This window comes from Pelobates fuscus, chromosome 8 (genome assembly GCF_036172605.1).
Source record: "Pelobates fuscus isolate aPelFus1 chromosome 8, aPelFus1.pri, whole genome shotgun sequence".
NCBI lineage: Eukaryota > Metazoa > Chordata > Amphibia > Anura > Pelobatidae > Pelobates > Pelobates fuscus.
In genome coordinates, this window is record NC_086324.1 from 173,493,280 (window position 1) to 173,506,783 (window position 13,504).

General features: G+C 41.6%; 2 protein-coding genes across 6 annotated transcripts in view; both read right to left on the minus strand.

Moving 5' to 3' along the window:
* Positions 1-13,504, minus strand: part of LOC134572063 (very long chain fatty acid elongase 4-like) — a 596,371-nt gene that overhangs the window by 531,607 nt on the left and 51,260 nt on the right. The window lies entirely within an intron of this gene.
* PPIL3 (peptidylprolyl isomerase like 3) lies at positions 5,703-13,500 on the minus strand. 2 transcript variants are annotated; one of them, XM_063430857.1, is made up of 7 exons: positions 13,436-13,500; positions 12,238-12,260; positions 12,071-12,145; positions 10,743-10,836; positions 10,313-10,380; positions 7,425-7,543; positions 5,703-6,095 (listed from the first exon to the last, which is right to left on the minus strand). In XM_063430857.1, exons 2-7 carry the CDS (start codon positions 12,238-12,240, stop codon positions 5,969-5,971), a joined length of 486 nt encoding a protein of 161 aa, XP_063286927.1. In that variant the 5' UTR covers positions 12,241-12,260; positions 13,436-13,500; the 3' UTR covers positions 5,703-5,968. The 2 variants fall into 2 exon arrangements, with proteins under 2 accessions (XP_063286927.1, XP_063286928.1); XM_063430858.1 differs by having other exon boundaries at positions 13,418-13,442.

A 13,504-nucleotide genomic window follows, 5' to 3' on the forward strand; every position in this document is an offset into this window, starting at 1 on the left:
CACAAACCGCAAGGGAAGCCTTGGCGAGTGCCGAACCTGGGTGGGGCTCGTTCGTTAAACGAACACCATCCAGGGGGAGCATTCGTGGATTGCTTCTCGCCTTGTTCGTTTCCCGAACAAGGACCTCCCCAGCGCCCTTTGAGAGTGTTCGCATCAATCAATTAGAACGTTGGCAACTTGCTATATAGTGTGAAACCGCAAGGGAAGTAATTAATCAGTGCCTCCCCTGGGTGGCCGCCATTCGTATAGACGAACGTCGACTAGGGGGAGCATTCGTATCATGAAAGAAGGCATGTCCCTTGCTGGGGTTCATACAGCGACTCCACGAACAGGGAAGGTTCACACCGAACACTGTTGTGGGGTTCCCTGAGATTGGTAGGGACACTCTCTTGGGGACAATGGCGGTTTGGCAGGCTTTCTGGACCTGGGAGCCCAGGAGGTGGGAGTCTTTCTCGTGCTGGGACTCCCAGGTACAGAGGGTCCTGGGAAGAAGACCCCTTATCTCGGGAAGTGAGAAACCCTGTGTTTGGGTGGTGGGAACTGGGGACAAAGGGACTGGAGTTCCTGTCCCATGCACAGACTCCTGGGAGGGAGGGACTTAGGGAGGGGACACTGAATGGCGGGAAACAAGGAAAAAGGGACTGTAGGTCCCGGTTCTGTTATAAGACCCCTGGGAGGGGGTGGTCCCTGGGAGGGGGTGGTCCCTGGGAGGCGACATTGTGTCTAATGTGTTCCCCCCCCCTTGCATGGGGAAAAGTATAAAAGCCGTCTGTGGCAAATAAAGTTTGTTATACCCCTGGAACTGTGTGTCGACCGGTCTTTGGGGGAGATGGGTCTGTTCTTCCAACTATAGCGGAGGTAACCAGTCGGGTCACCCAGGTCCCGCTACACCACTAAAAAAATTATAATAATTAGTAGGAGGAGACAGATATGACCATCAATGAGACAACAACGACAAACATAAACAAGGATTTAGATGCCACAAAGAAAACAGGCCAAAAACAAGATAAAAATAACATTATAAAAAGGAGCCATTACAGAACATCTCTCCAAGGCCACAAACATCGAGACAGCCATAATACTGGAGGAAAACAAGTTCCGTCCATGCAACGCCTTGCCTATCGCATCTCAAAGGTTCCACAAACCAGAATTGGTAAAGAGAACAAGCCCCTGCCCCAGGAGGGTGCTTACTTTGCTGTGAAAATATTTCTGCATGGACACAATAGACATTAATAATAATTCATACCGTGTTTCTCCGAAAATAAGACCGAGTCTTATATTAATTTTAGTCACAAAAAACACACTAGGGCTTATTTTCAGGGTAGGGCTTATTTATTTACAGTACCGGTATGTACATTGAACCCCCCCCCTTTAACTAATCCTCCCCCCTTTAATTAATCCACCCCCCTTTAATAAATCCACCCCCCTTTAATAAATCCACCCCCTCTAATTAATCCACCCCCTCTAATTAATCCACCCCCCTTTAATAAATCCACCCCCTCTAATTAATCCACCCCTCCTTTAATAAATCCACCCCCTCTATTTAATCCACCCCTCTAATTAATCCACCCCCCTTTAATAAATCCACCCCCTCTAATTAATCCACCCCCCCTCTAATTAATCCACCACCCCTTTAATGAATCCACCCCCTCTTTAATTAATCCACCCCCTCTAATTAATCCACCACCCCTTTAATTAATCCACCCCCCTTTAATTAATCCACCCCCCTTTAATTAATTCACCCCCCTTTAATTAATTCACCCCCCCCTTTAATTAAATAAGTCCCAGACATAAAATACTGGTATCTACTCACAGTTCAAAGTACCTCACCGCCCGGAATGGATCCTTCCGCTGAAGATCCGTGAAGGCAGACTGACGGCGCTGCGCACGTCGTCATCACGCTGCGCACGTCGTCATCACACTGCGCGATGCCGCGGCCCCAACGCTCCTCCCCCTCCTCCTCATAGAAGAAGGAAGTCCCGCCGGGCCGCAAAGGTAAAATGCCTAGGTCTTATTTTCGGGGTAGGGCTTATATTGCAGCCCACCCCGAAAATTCAGCTAGGGCTTATTTTCGGGGTAGGTCTTATTTTCGGGGAAACACGGTAACTACTATTACTACAAATCAATGAAAAAACTAGAGAATGAGGAGCCAATAAGGCCATGAAAGTGCATGCTGGGAATTATTATGATGCATTATGGTCATTATGCATTATGAATAATTGACCGGTAATGTGATAAAATGTATTTTTTTTAAATCCCCAAACAGGGTGCCAGAGCTATTTTTCTGTTCCCGAAAGAGTAAATAGGCTTCTAAGTGAAAAAGTGCTAATGATTATTAGAAATGTCCAAGTCTGATAAAGTAGATCTACACTTTAGCCAATTTGCCCATTTTTGAGTGTGTACAAATTCTTTCCCCTTCACACGGTATGCCATTTGTTCCAAGTAGTATATATCATCCACTCGTTCTAAAACTTCTTTTAATGTAGGCGAAAGTGGGGATTTCCACCGTACCGCTATACTAGTTTTTGTAGCAAGAAGTGTATTATTATTTGTCTTTGCGGCATGCTTGCAAAGATAGGGATCATATGAAGTAAATAAACCTCCGGCCGGAATAGTAGATTAAGGCCAGTAATTTGTTGGATAGTACGATTTAAAGATTTCCATAAGTCCAACAAAACTGGACACTTCCAAAATATATGTTCAAATGAACCAATTTCAAGCGGACATCTCCAACATTTAGGAGAGATATCAACATACATACGAGACAGTCTCCGTGGAACCAAATACCATCTCATCAGAACTTTACAAAAACACTCCCAATGTGTTAACAATGTGAAGCAGCTTTGGTAATCTTCATTGCCTGGAACCATACTTCTAAAGAGAACGTTACACCGAAATCTTCCTCCCATTTGAGCATATATAAAGGTTTTACCCCTTAAGGACCAAACTTCTGGAATAAAAGGGAATCATTATACGAAGAAAATGAAAAGAATTAACCTAGGGCCAAAATTTAGATATCACAAGGTACAGGGCACAAAAAAGGGGGGTAACCCCTAAATGGTGAATATCATAGAGGATGAACAAAAAAAGAAAAAAATGCCATTCTACCTGTGTATGATTTACTGAGAAGATTATAGGCGTAAAAAGTAACTTTTAATAAATACATCTAAAACCATTATCTTTGATCTTTCTGAGGTTAAGCACCATAGAACATTATCAATTGTTACAGCTATTAGTGATATATAATACAGTATCACTTCTATTACTTGGGAATACACTGATGTTATATTGTAGCAAAACAGTATTGCTTCAGCTTATATAAGTAGTCACAGAGTTTTACTCGCTGTATAGTCTCCACTCACTCCTGCTGTTCATATTATTTTTCTTTTTGATGTATTTATTAATTTACTTTTTAAGCCTATAATCTTCTCAGTAAATCATACACAGGTAGAATGGCATTTTTTTCTTTTTTTGTTTATTCTCTATAAATGGGAATCCTGTCACACATGTCATGTGTCCTTAAGGGGTTAATATCTGCGTCAATATTAATCAGCGCTGTATAACACAAAGATAATGGTTTCCAGATTGGCAGGCGGCCTAGACATTTATGTCCAAATATTGATAAATCTGTAGGATTATAGCTATATAATTGTCTAGTAATAATAATGTGTTTTAATCTTAAATATGTAAAAATGTCCTTAGGTGAAATGAAAAACTCCTTCTGAAGATCCGAGAATGTCTTAATACCCTCTCTATATTGCATAGCTTATCCACTGTATCGATCCCAGCATTAACCCAATGTGTAACTGAAAGATCACTTGTTATTCCGGCCTTTGTAATTGTCTGTAACGGGGCAACTGAAAGTCATTTATTTGTACCCATTAATTTGGGGGCCCAAGTACTCCATATTTTTAATGTATGTTTTAAACATAACAGTTTAACTTTCTGCTCTCCACAGTATGGAATTCATGACATTTGGTATCAAACAGTCATTATCTAATGATAACCACAGAGGAGTCTGAAACTTTGTCAAAAGTTGCACTCCTTGTGCAAGGGCGGATGCAATATAATATGAACGGACACATGGTATACCCAGGCCTCCCTTCTGAATTGACCGTCTAGCTACCCCATGTGGTATTCTTGGGGGATGCTTTTTCCATACGTACGCATTGATCAAAATCTGAAATTTCTTTAAAATAACACTAGGTATCTCAATTGGAATCGTTCGAAATATATACCATTTTTAAAATAAAATATATATATATTATTACACTATTCCAAAGCAAACCGTGTATATATATATACACACACACACGGTTTGCTTTGAAATAGTGTAATAATCTATATATTTTATTTAAAAAAATGTAATATATTTTTCTTTTCTTTTCCTTTCTTCTTACTTCTTTTTTTTGTTATGTAATATATATATATACACACACACACATTTTTAAGTTTTATATATTCCCCTTTATATATTGTGAGGAAAGAGAAGGGAGAATATATAGAGAGGAAAAAATAAGTAAGAAGAGGAAATGCAGAAAGCAAGGAGAACCCCCCCCCCAAAAACAAACAAAAAAAAACAAAAACAAACAAAAAACACCAAGGATAAAATCCAAATCAAATCCATATCTACAGTCTCTATATTGAGAGTACTTATTGCTTAGATGGCCCCGCCATTCTCCATTCTGGCATAATATTAAGGAGTGAGAGTCTCGGAGGGGATAACCCCCACTTGCTGTTCCATGAAGCCCCACATTTTCACTCTGGTTCCGAAAAAACATAATTTACTGTCCTTCCACGCCAGAATTTGGGATATCCCCATCTATATGATATCTTGTTAGTTATCTCTCAAACACTTTGTTACTGCAGTAAATTCCCGTCTTCGTGCCAGCGTGACACTTTATAAATCCATGAACACTGTGATGTCTTGATAAGGTGGGGGGAGAGCCAGTAATTACCTGATAGCATTAAGACGTTTATCCTTAGCATTGTAATAATGAAACTTCACAGTTGTATCTCGTGGCTTAAGCTCTATTAAATGTGAGGGAAAGCGAGTGAAACTGCTAAAAAAAATTATCATATCCATACCCTGGTGAATGTTCTGCACCATCACTTTTTTGTATCTCTTATCACCCCTTTGTATATATACGGATACCTGGAAAAGGTCCACTATCTCACGGATCCAGAGATCTACACTGGACTTTAATGCTATATATCTAGACTCTGTTCCCAATCAAACAATACTGAGATAAGACTGTTATTTTTTACACTGTGGCGCAGCCTAATGTTGTCTTTTTTGTTTTTCTCTTATCACCTTCAAGTGCTTTTGAGGGAGCCTTTGTTTGGGGTGCTGCCTCCATTCTCTCTATTTTGTCTTTGGATTTGTTAGTGCTGACTCACAGCTGTCAACTTTCCAAAAAACGGCTTTAAAGCCTATTATAATGGGGACGGCATAAAATGATGTAACGGTGTTAAGGGGTTATCTTTATTTTTCTTTTGTTACTTCCTATTCATTCGATTTTTCAGGACTTCTAAAAATTAGATGGGCTTTTCTATTGTATCTTTCTACTGAAATTTAAATGTTTCAATTAAAGATCCTTCAAATAAAGGTGTTTTTTTTTCTTTTTTATTGATGTAATCTGCATAAAAAAAAACACTATTCTATTTACAGTCTTGTCACCACCTTCTTTTACAATGATGAATTTATCTTAAAAATGAATTTAATTTCACAAACATTCACAGATCAATACAAAAAGACATGAAACTGGCCATTGAGGTGAAATCTGGCACAGTATGTATAACAGAATTAGACAAAGTCCTGGATAAACAGAGAGGATATCTATCATTTATGTTTAGGCAGAAGTCCATCACTGATCATTGCAAGTTACAAATTCCCAGGGTGATAATCTGGAAGCCATCGGTAGCTCCACAGAAGTGGGATCGGTCTTGATAATCCTGATTACACAGACTAGAGAGCAAAGGGGTTAGCGTGAATGGTGACATCTTTTATTCGAACTTCGGTAAGAGGGCGGAATGATTTCTCATGTACGGGCAGCTTCTCCAACTCATCCAGTGTGTCAAGGCCATCAATTACTCTATAATAGAAAAATGAATAGTTACAAAACAGGGTAGTCAAATACTGCCCCCCAATCACCCAACGGCACGTGAGAGAGAAAAGTACACAATAGGACACCCCAATACTGCTCCAATCACACGAGAGAGATAAATGTACAGAATAGGACATCCCAATACCGCCCCAATCACCCAACGGCATGAGAGAGAGAAATGTACATAGTAGGACATCCCAATACCGCCCCAATCACACGAGAGAGTTAAATGTACAGAATAGGACATTCCAATACAGCCCCAATCACCCAACGGCATGAGAGAGAGAAATGTACAGAATAGGACATTCCAATACAGCCCCAATCACCCAACGGCATGAGAGAGAGAAATGTACAGAATAGGACACCCCAATACCGCCCCAATCACCCAACGGCATAAGAGAGAGAAATGTACATAGTATGACATCCCAATACTGCCCCAATCACCCAACGGCATGAGAGAGAGAAATGTACAGAATAGGACACCCCAATACTGCCCCAATCACACGAGAGAGATAAATGTACAGAATAGGACATCCCAATACCGCCCCAATCACCCAACGGCATGAGAGAGAGAAATGTACAGAATAGGACACCCCAATACTGCCCCAATCACACGAGAGAGATAAATGTACAGAATAGGACATTCCAATACCGCCCCAATCACCCAACGGCATAAGAGAGAGAAATGTACATAGTAGGACATCCCAATACCGCCCCAATCACCCAACGGCATGAGAGAGAGAGAAATGCACATAATAAGAAAACCCAATACTGCCCCAATCACCCAACGGAACGAGAGAGAGAGAAATGTACATAGTAGGACATCCCAATACCGCCTCAATCACCCAACGGCATGAGAGAGAGAAATGTACAGAATAGGACATCCCAATACTGCCCCAATCACCCAATAGAATGAGAGAGAGAAATGTACATAAGTACATATGTACTTACAGCATGGGAAGGGGATAGTTACAGAATAGATCACCTCAATACTGCTCACCCTACAGAAGGAGAGGAGGATGTTTACAGAATAGGGCACCCAAATACTGCTCCAATCGCCTGATAGACAGAGAGGACAGTTACAGGATAGGGAACCCTAAAACAGCAACCATCACTCTACATTCAGAGAAAATTACTTACAAACTGGAGCACCCCAATAATTCCCCACAATCCTACATCCAGACAAAAGGATAATTATAGAGTAGGAAACCCCAATCATTCTACAGCTGGAAGAGTCATATGCCCAAGTGTATACAAAGAGAAGAGGGGATGGTGAAGAGGGATAACAATGTGTAGAGTGGTCTCCACCATACTTACTTCCCAAACACGGTGTACTTCATGTCCAGGTGGGGTTGTTTGCCATATGTAATGAAGAACTGGGAACTATTAGTATTGGGACCGTTGTTGGCCATTGAGACGACTCCTCGTACACTGTGCTGGGGACATAATAAAGGAAAGACATCAGTTATAAGAATCAACTGGAAATGCTTGATTCCCATGGTTTGCTGTATGATTTATATGAAATACAATCTTGCATTCCATTCCTGTTTGGGTAGCTATTTAATTGGACCTGTCATGGTACACACAACTTCCAGCTGACAGCATGTAGATCTAAACAGAGGATTGAGCGACAGGGAAAACAGGAGAACCCTCCCAAATGTGGTTCTCTGCTTCCTGTCACTGTGCTAGTTGCTCACCAATTGTGTATTGCACTGGCTGGGGCAGTATACAATGTTCTGATTCTGACGTGCTGGAAGTGCAAGTCAGATGTCGAAATCATCAAAGAAAACTGCCCAGCTTGGGCAAGTGTCCCGAAGCAAGGCCAATCACAGCAGAGGGGATGGCAGTGGAGGGTGGGTGTTACAACATGGTAACACCCATTGACCCCGTGAGAATGGCCAGGTGTTGCTGGAAACTTGTTTCCATTCAGCTAGAGGATTGGAGAAGATGGGTGCAGATGTTGGGTCATAGAGCCATGCTCACCATTACCTTTTCAATTAAATTTTCAATAGTGTTCGATGGGGTTGAAACACAGGCTCTGCGCAGGCTCATCATGCTCTCTGGCTCTGATGTAAATAATTTAAATATAGATGTTGCTTTGGGCACAGGGACTTCATAATGTTGCAATAGGAAATGACCTTCCACCTCTCTGGTGCCACAAAGTTAGAAACACTGAAATATCTAGAATGCCATCGAATGTCATAATGTTAATAAAAAAAAACCCTCCCCCCACTGAAACTTAAAGGCTTATACAAGACTATGAAAACAGATCCAGGCCACAACTCCTCTGTGACTATGTTTCATAGTGAGTACTATGCAGTCAGACAGGTAGCATCTGTCCAACCCTAGGTCATCCCCTGCCAAGTGATTAATCTCTCTAAAGGGTGCAGTGATGGTGAAAATTATGCCAGGAAATACCCGGCAGTGTACATACTGAACTTAGAATTGTGGGCGGAAGCGTATTACATGACGCTGCTGATGTGACGTTCTTTGTTGTAGTTACTTTACTAGCAAACAGCACCAATGGACCGCTCAACAGCCAGACTAATGAAAGGCTTTCTTTAACCGGTGCAGCGAGATTGTGTTTCACAGCCGTCCTCACTGCACATTCAACATGCTAGAAGAACTGCAGCTACACAGCATTCCCTTTATGTTGCTTTCAGTATACCGTATTTTTCGCTCCATAAGACGCACTTTTTTCCCCTCAAAAGTGAGGGGAAATGTCTGTGCGTCTTATGGAGCGAATATAAAGCTTTACTTACCTGTATTGTAGCGTGGGCCGGCTTCACAGCGCGCACCGCGGTACAGGAACTTCAATTTCAGGTTCCGGTTTCCGGCGAGACTGAAAGGAAGTGCGCACTCAGTGTGCACACTTCCTTTCAGTCCCGCCGGAAACCGGAACCTGAAATTGAAGTTCCAGTACCGCGGTGCGCGCTGTAAGGCCAGCCCACGCTACAAGACAGGTAAGTAATTATGGGACAAGGGGAGGGGAGGGGGACAGTATGGGAGAGGAGAGAACACTATGGGAGGGGGAAGACTATGGGAAAGGGGGGAGAAGATTATGGGAGGGGGGGGAGAAGACTATGGGGGGGGGGGAGAAGACTATGGGGGGGGGGGAGAAGACTATGGGAGGGGGGGGAGAAGACTATGGGAGGGTGGGGGGAGAAGACTATGAGAGGGGGGGGGGAGAAGTCTATGGGAGAGAGGAGAAGACTATGGAAGGGGGAGGAGAGAAAACTATGGGACAGGGGAGAAAAAAAAAATATTCTGAACAAACTGTCCCATAGTAAGAAACACTATGGGACAGTTTGTTCAGAATAATTTTTTTTCTGGGTTTCTTCCTCTAAAAACTAGGTGCGTCTTATGGAGCGAAAAATACGGTAATTAGTGCCACACAACAGAAACAGAGTAACAGAGTTCCTTCTGGAAGCGGTTCGGTACCCAGTGGCAATAATTGTTACTAAGGACAGAAATTATTTTTGCAATATGTCCTTCGATATTATACAGCCTCATCCAGTGAGCCTGCATCGCTAACATGAAGTGAGTGACCGAGTGGATGTTGCTCCGAGATATTTCTGATCTACAATAAAAGCTCTTAACCCCTTAAGGACACATGACATGTGTGACATGTCATGATTCCCTTTTATTCCAGAAGTTTGGTCCTTAAGGGGTTAATAAAGGGACACTCCAAGCCCCGAAAGCACTTCAGTTTGCTTTGTAGCTATTAACTACAAGCCACCTTGTCCTAAATCAAAAAGTGCCGATTTCAAGTGAAACTGGCAATTTTATGAATTGATTTTGGACAATTTGGGAATGCCATGAGGGGTTCCTTGTTAGTTATTGCTTCCCTATGACACAAATACGATTATGCAAGTGCTATATTTGATTGGTATATTCAAGGTAATAGCTGCACACGTACCAACTTTCATTTGTGATGGCTGGAGTCTCTCCAGGGTATTTGGGGACTCTTCGCTGTGTACAAAGATGAGTAATATTTATTTTCTTTAATTCTGGAGGTCCCTGGCACTGTTAGAGTTACAGGAACACTCAAATGTTAAAGTGAATATTGGCTGTGAGTGTGATTTAGACACGTGTAAGTAATGGATCCACTAACTAGAAGAGGTGTCCATCTCAGCAGTGGAAGTTCCACATTTAGAACAGATCTATCAAACAACAGAATAAGATATTAAATCAGAAACACACACCTTCAAGTATTCACTAAATTCATCTTCAAACTTCCGGCCCCAGATGCTTTGACCTCCTTTTCCGGAACCTGAGCAGAATGAGAAACTATTAGACACAGCAGACAAGGGCTAGCAGAGTCAGAACAAAGAAGGGGAAGGGAAAACAAGGGGAAGAGAATAACGAGTTCAGTGACGACCGTAATTGAGAAGAATGGGTTATGCTGCTAAAAAAAAAGGGGTGCCCAATATACAAGGCTCCTGATATATATTGCTTTAAAATTGGGTCGTTCTCAATGACGTTCAGTATGTAGAATACAATAGAAGACAATGCGATTCATCACTATATAGCTGTAGCCAAATGACCACGTCTAGCGACTTCTCGCACACGGCCTTTTCTTTACAATTAGAAACAAGCACAGCAGGATGCATTTACATTAATGTATTAACTCACCTGAAGGATCTCCTGTTTGTACCATGAAGCCTTTAATGTTCCTGTGGAAGAGGCACCCAGTGTAATAGTTACCGGCGCATAGAGCGAGAAAGTTCTAAGAGACACATTGAAAGCCAAAGTTATTATACAGTAGCCTAGATCAACTCCTAATACAGAGATCCAGCCTAGAACAATACCCAATAAATGCACATAAAGCCTGGAACAACTCATAGCACAGAGATCCAGCCTATAATAATACCCAATAAATACACACAAAGCCTCGAATGACTCAAAGCACGGAGATCCAGCCTAGAACAATACCCAATAAATGCACACAAAGCCCCAAACAACTCATAACACAGAGATCCAGCCTAAAACAAAGCCCACAAAGCATACTACTCATAAAAGACACAGCCTAGAACGATACCCAAAATGCACACATAAAGCACCAAACTCCTAATAAACACACAGCTCAGAGAACGACCAACAATAAAAACACAGCTACAGTCTAAAACTGCACCCAGTACACACAAAGACAATGCGTAAAACAGCCCCCAATACACAAAGAGACAGTCTAGAACACACCCCACTAAATACAGCTACATCCTAGAACTGCACCCAGTACACACAAGGACAATACGTAAAACAGCCCCCCCAATACACAAAGACACAGTCTAGAGTAGGACATACCCCACTAAATACAGCTACAGCTTAGAACTTCCCCATTAAAGGACCACTATAGTGCCAGGAAAACACTCGTTTTCCTGGCACTATAGTGCCCTGAGAGTGCCCCTACCCTCAGGGTCCCCCTCCCGCCGGGCTCTGGAGAGAGGAAGGGGTTAAAATCTTGCCTTTCTCCAGCGCCGGGCGGGGAGCTCTCCTCCTCCTCTTTGGCTGAATGCGCATGCGCGGCAGGAGCTGCGCGCGCATTCAGCCAGTCTCATAGGAAAGCATTCATAATGCTTTCCTATGGACGCTGGCGTCTTCTCACTGTGATTTTCACAGTGAGAATCACGCAAGCGCCTCTAGCGGCTGTCAAGAGACAGCCACTAGAGGCTGGATTAACCCTAACATAAACATTTCTCTGAAACTGCTATGTTTATAGAAAAATGGGTTAATCCTAGATGGACCAGGCACCCAGACCACTTCATTAAGCTGAAGTGGTCTGGGTGCCTAGAGTGGTCCTTTAAACACAGACACTGCCTACAGCAGATACCAAACAAAAAGATACAATAACACAACCTAGATCAGAATCACAATAAATAAACTGTCACACATGAGAAGCGATGTTTTTTCCGATTACATTACATTGAGCACCTATTCCCCCAGTTGGGTAAACGTTTACTTACCTCGCATGCTTTAGGTGCTCTCTCACAAAACACTTCGATTTTAATGTCCCCTAAATCGGTGTGAAGTGTCGCAGCCTGTGGAGGTAAGACAGACAGACAGACACAGTTATACCTTGATTAACAAGGAATTATTTACAGGAAACAATGGACAGAAGTCATGCACTCACCATTTCAGGCTACGGGAATGGCTCTGATAAAAAAGAAAAAGAGAAAATAAGATACAGTATTTAAATTCTCACTTTTACAATAGAACCAAGTATGAAAAAAAATTAAAATCAGGAACTCATGAAAATGTCAGCATAACCCAACTCATTGAGATGGATAGAATGTTACCTCCTATAAGAGAAATGAAGCAATACACAGAGTAAAACTTGCAGAGGTTGATATAACGAGAACGGGCGAGTGCTGGGAGATGGGATGTCACTATGTCACCTGGAAACAAATATTACGCCTTTTAAAGTCACACCAAAACACATTTGCCATGAAAGGGTCAATTGAATAGGTAATTTTTTTTACCCTGTTGTTGTTTCATTTATTTCTATATATAATTGTGAAGTTTTCCAGTTGGCTATTTTACCCTCAATGTAAAATCCCCTTGGATCCATTGACTTTGAATCCTTACTTTGTTGAATACCGCTGGCACTGTAGAAGCGCTCTTGCATGCTACTGGTGTTGTTCTTGACCCCAATAATAACCAAGGATGGTAAGACTGCGGGAAGCGGGTCAGCAGGGAGTATAAAATCAGGATAACAAAAGCGCCCTGCGGTATTTAGAATTCATATGCTGCATGATTCCTCAGTGATGACATGATATGCTTCCTGCAGTGCAGGGCACTTTCTATGCATTCCCCATCAATATGTATACATGATACGTGTCCACGCGGTAACCCAGCAACATGCCTTAGGAATTATTATTATTATTATACAGATATCCCAGTACACATGAAACTACTGAGAACTGCAATCTCCCTGGCTAAACATTTTGATATTATACCATTATTATAATTATTATAATATTATTATAATTGTCATTACCATTCATTATTGTCACTAGTTATTATTATTATGATTACTTTTTATAATTCTAACCATTATTGTAACTTTTCATTATTATTACCATTCATTATCACTTATTATTAATATTGATTACTGTCAGTTTTTATTATTATTAATATTGATTATTGTCAGTTTTTACATTAACCTGGTGCAGATATAGAGCAAAATGTTTCATAAATCCAATAAACTAAACAAATCCATGAAATAAACTATCCTGCAATACCCACTGCCACACCCCACAGTACACAGGAAAATAAATTATAATGAATAAACAAGAGGAGATAATGCTCACAATGCTCTGCAAACTCACGTTTAGGCTCCAGAGGGTGAGCCAAGATGGCTGCCGCCTGTTACTCCTCCGAGCTTGCTGCCACTTCCT

Bases quoted from the DNA above. Each gene is read 5' to 3' on its own strand.
- PPIL3 (XM_063430857.1), bottom strand. The intron at 10,837-12,070 runs GTAAGTAAACGT...TGTGTCTCTTAG, and splicing joins GAGCACCTAAAGCATGCGAG to AACTTTCTCGCTCTATGCGC. The intron at 7,544-10,312 runs GTGTGTGTTTCT...TTATGTCCCCAG, and splicing joins AATTTAGTGAATACTTGAAG to CACAGTGTACGAGGAGTCGT.